The following is a 2364-nucleotide window of genomic DNA, read 5'->3' as shown; positions in this document are numbered from 1 at the left end:
TGATTTGTTATGAATTTATTCCATGTTCGATGCACATGTTGTGAAGCGCACAACATACATTTATTATTTTAACACATTTGGAAGGTGCATATTGTAGCTCTCGTGTTCCGGCAAGACATCGAAATCTGCTTTTTAAAACTCCAAACGTTCGCTCAATTATAATACGTCCTGCAGTGTGTCGTTCGTTGTACTGAGCATCTGCAGAGCTCGGATTTGCATCTCTGACAGGTATGAGTAACCAGTCTTCTCTTGGATATGCTGAATCACCTATTAAACAACAGAATTTATTATTAATTAATGTTAAAAACATAACATCTTCTTGGCGTAACGACAACGTGGGATAAATCTGGATGGGATTTAATTGAATTAAAAATATAGTACCTAGCAACTTAAAGGCTGTGTTGCCGTTGCGATGCTTGGCCGCAAAAAAACTACGCGCAGGGCTCCGGTTCCATACATGCGCATCGTGTTTGGCTCCACCATATTTTGCATTTACAAATCTTATTCTTTGCTGGTGATCACATATCTGAAATATGGGTTATAATTACATTTGTTAATAAATATTCCACTGTGTAATATTAAACAAACATTCAAATCAAGTTCAATGCACATACCATCAAAGCATTTATACTGAAAACTCCTTTGCGATTGTAGTAGAAATGCTCATTCGTATTTGGGCGCTTTATTCTGATGTGTGTCCCATCTGCACACATAACTACGCCACTGATTCCAGATTTCTCGTTAAAATACTGGTTTGCTGCTTCTGCGTCTGCTTCGGACATATCCAACATGATGTATTTTGAACATAGCTTCCGTTCCATACTGTTCAAAACCTTGGTCAACATAGTAGAAAACGTCGACTGTGCCATTGGTATGTGGAAATCTTTTCCAAAACCTTGTTGGAAGTGACCTGTTGCGAAAAACCGTAGAGCTGCAGCTAATTTTTGTTCGGCTGTTATACCAATCGATGTACCAGGAGTAAGGTCACCTTCAATTTCACGAAGAATTTCGACGAAAATATCATGTGAAACTCGGAAATTTTGTATAAAACTGAAATATAGTATGTATCAGAATTGTCATGTTTCAAAACCGAAGAGATAAGCAATAATTTATTACCTGTTGCGTGGGAGTTCAATCACGCTTCTGTTTAACCGAAGACACCTACGATAGCGTTGTTGATTCATCTTCTCTTCCCTTTGATCTTCCTCTTCAGCGAGTAAAATCAATGGAATCATATTGAAAATTAAATCACAATCACGGTGTAACTAAAGTTGTAAAAAACAAAAACACGCTTTTTCACTAAATTGGGCTAAAATGATCGAACAGCTAATCGCGAGCACACAGGTAGAATAATTTCAGTGGTTTGACACGAGATGGATGACGAAAACAGGATGGCGATTATCCGAGAGACATTTTACCCCGTGTCGGATTCTCCGTGTTGTTTCAGTTTTACCCTGTTGTTTTGTTAAGTTTTAAAAAAAATATGTAAATCTGTTCACTGAGGTTTTTTATTTTATTTTATTGTATAAGTCCATTATGACGGCATTTGCCGTATTGTCAGTACCATATATACTGATTTACAAATCATTACAAGGCATTTCCTACTTGCCTCACTGAGTTTTTATAGAAGGTGAAAACAAATTAACGAAATGTAAATCCCGGATTCGTCATCTATTCAACGAAGGGCAAAGCGTATTGTAATAGAGCGATCGTTTGGAATTTTCAAAACCGAGCAACCTATCTTCTTCTTCTTCTTCGCATCGAATATTAAATAGATGTATTTTAAAAAACATGGTCGTTTATTTGCGGTAATTTACTCAGCTGATAGAGGTTCATAATTCTTGTTAAACCTAGCATGCTAATAGAACGTAATGTAACGAATTCCATGAAAACGACGTGAGCTTCAAAGTAGGCTGTGCAATTGGTATGCGATTCGAAATTAGTTAAATCTGGATCTGAATGGTAAACGCAACGGTATTAATCAAAGTAAAGTACTGCATGATGCACAAAAGGTTAGGTTGGATGCTGCTGTTGTATGATAAAGAATGAGAACATCTCTGAATTATACGTAGCAGTAGCCACAAAACAGTAGCATATAGTAGCGCAAAGGTTCGTAGTTTGAAAGCACAGTTTATATCATTTGTCGTTTAATACCGTTTTAATACATTTAATACCGTTGCGTTTACCATTCAGATCCATATTTCAAATCCCATTCGGACCAAACCCCGTGGCAAGGAATGACTATCCGGCTACGTGGTAAAAAATAAGTCAATACGGCCAGGCCGTTCTAACGAAAAAATATTATGATTTAATTTAATTAATTTTAACAACACATTACATGTTGAAACGTGTTAAATTTATGTG

General features: G+C 36.5%; 1 protein-coding gene across 2 annotated transcripts; it reads right to left on the bottom strand.

The window, feature by feature from the left end:
- LOC125762969 (putative nuclease HARBI1) lies at window positions 1-1422 on the bottom strand. 2 transcript variants are annotated; one of them, XM_049425644.1, is made up of 4 exons: window positions 1117-1422; window positions 615-1050; window positions 382-526; window positions 1-267 (listed from the first exon to the last, which is right to left on the bottom strand). In XM_049425644.1, exons 1-4 carry the CDS (start codon window positions 1233-1235, stop codon window positions 8-10), a joined length of 960 nt encoding a protein of 319 aa, XP_049281601.1. In that variant the 5' UTR covers window positions 1236-1422; the 3' UTR covers window positions 1-7. The 2 variants fall into 2 exon arrangements, with proteins under 2 accessions (XP_049281601.1, XP_049281599.1); XM_049425642.1 differs by having other exon boundaries at window positions 1-526.
- Between the last annotated feature and the right edge of the window lie 942 nt (window positions 1423-2364).

This window comes from Anopheles funestus, chromosome 2RL (genome assembly GCF_943734845.2).
Source record: "Anopheles funestus chromosome 2RL, idAnoFuneDA-416_04, whole genome shotgun sequence".
Taxonomy (NCBI): Eukaryota; Metazoa; Arthropoda; class Insecta; order Diptera; family Culicidae; genus Anopheles; species Anopheles funestus.
This window is presented reverse-complemented; position numbering and strand designations above follow the sequence as displayed.

Bases quoted from the DNA above. Each gene is read 5' to 3' on its own strand.
- LOC125762969 (XM_049425642.1), bottom strand. From the start codon at position 1,235: ATGATTCCATTGATTTTACTCGCTGAAGAGGAAGATCAAAGGGAAGAG. The intron at 1,051-1,116 runs GTAATAAATTAT...ACTATATTTCAG, and splicing joins ATTGAACTCCCACGCAACAG to TTTTATACAAAATTTCCGAG. The intron at 527-614 runs GTATGTGCATTG...CCCATATTTCAG, and splicing joins TCAGTATAAATGCTTTGATG to ATATGTGATCACCAGCAAAG.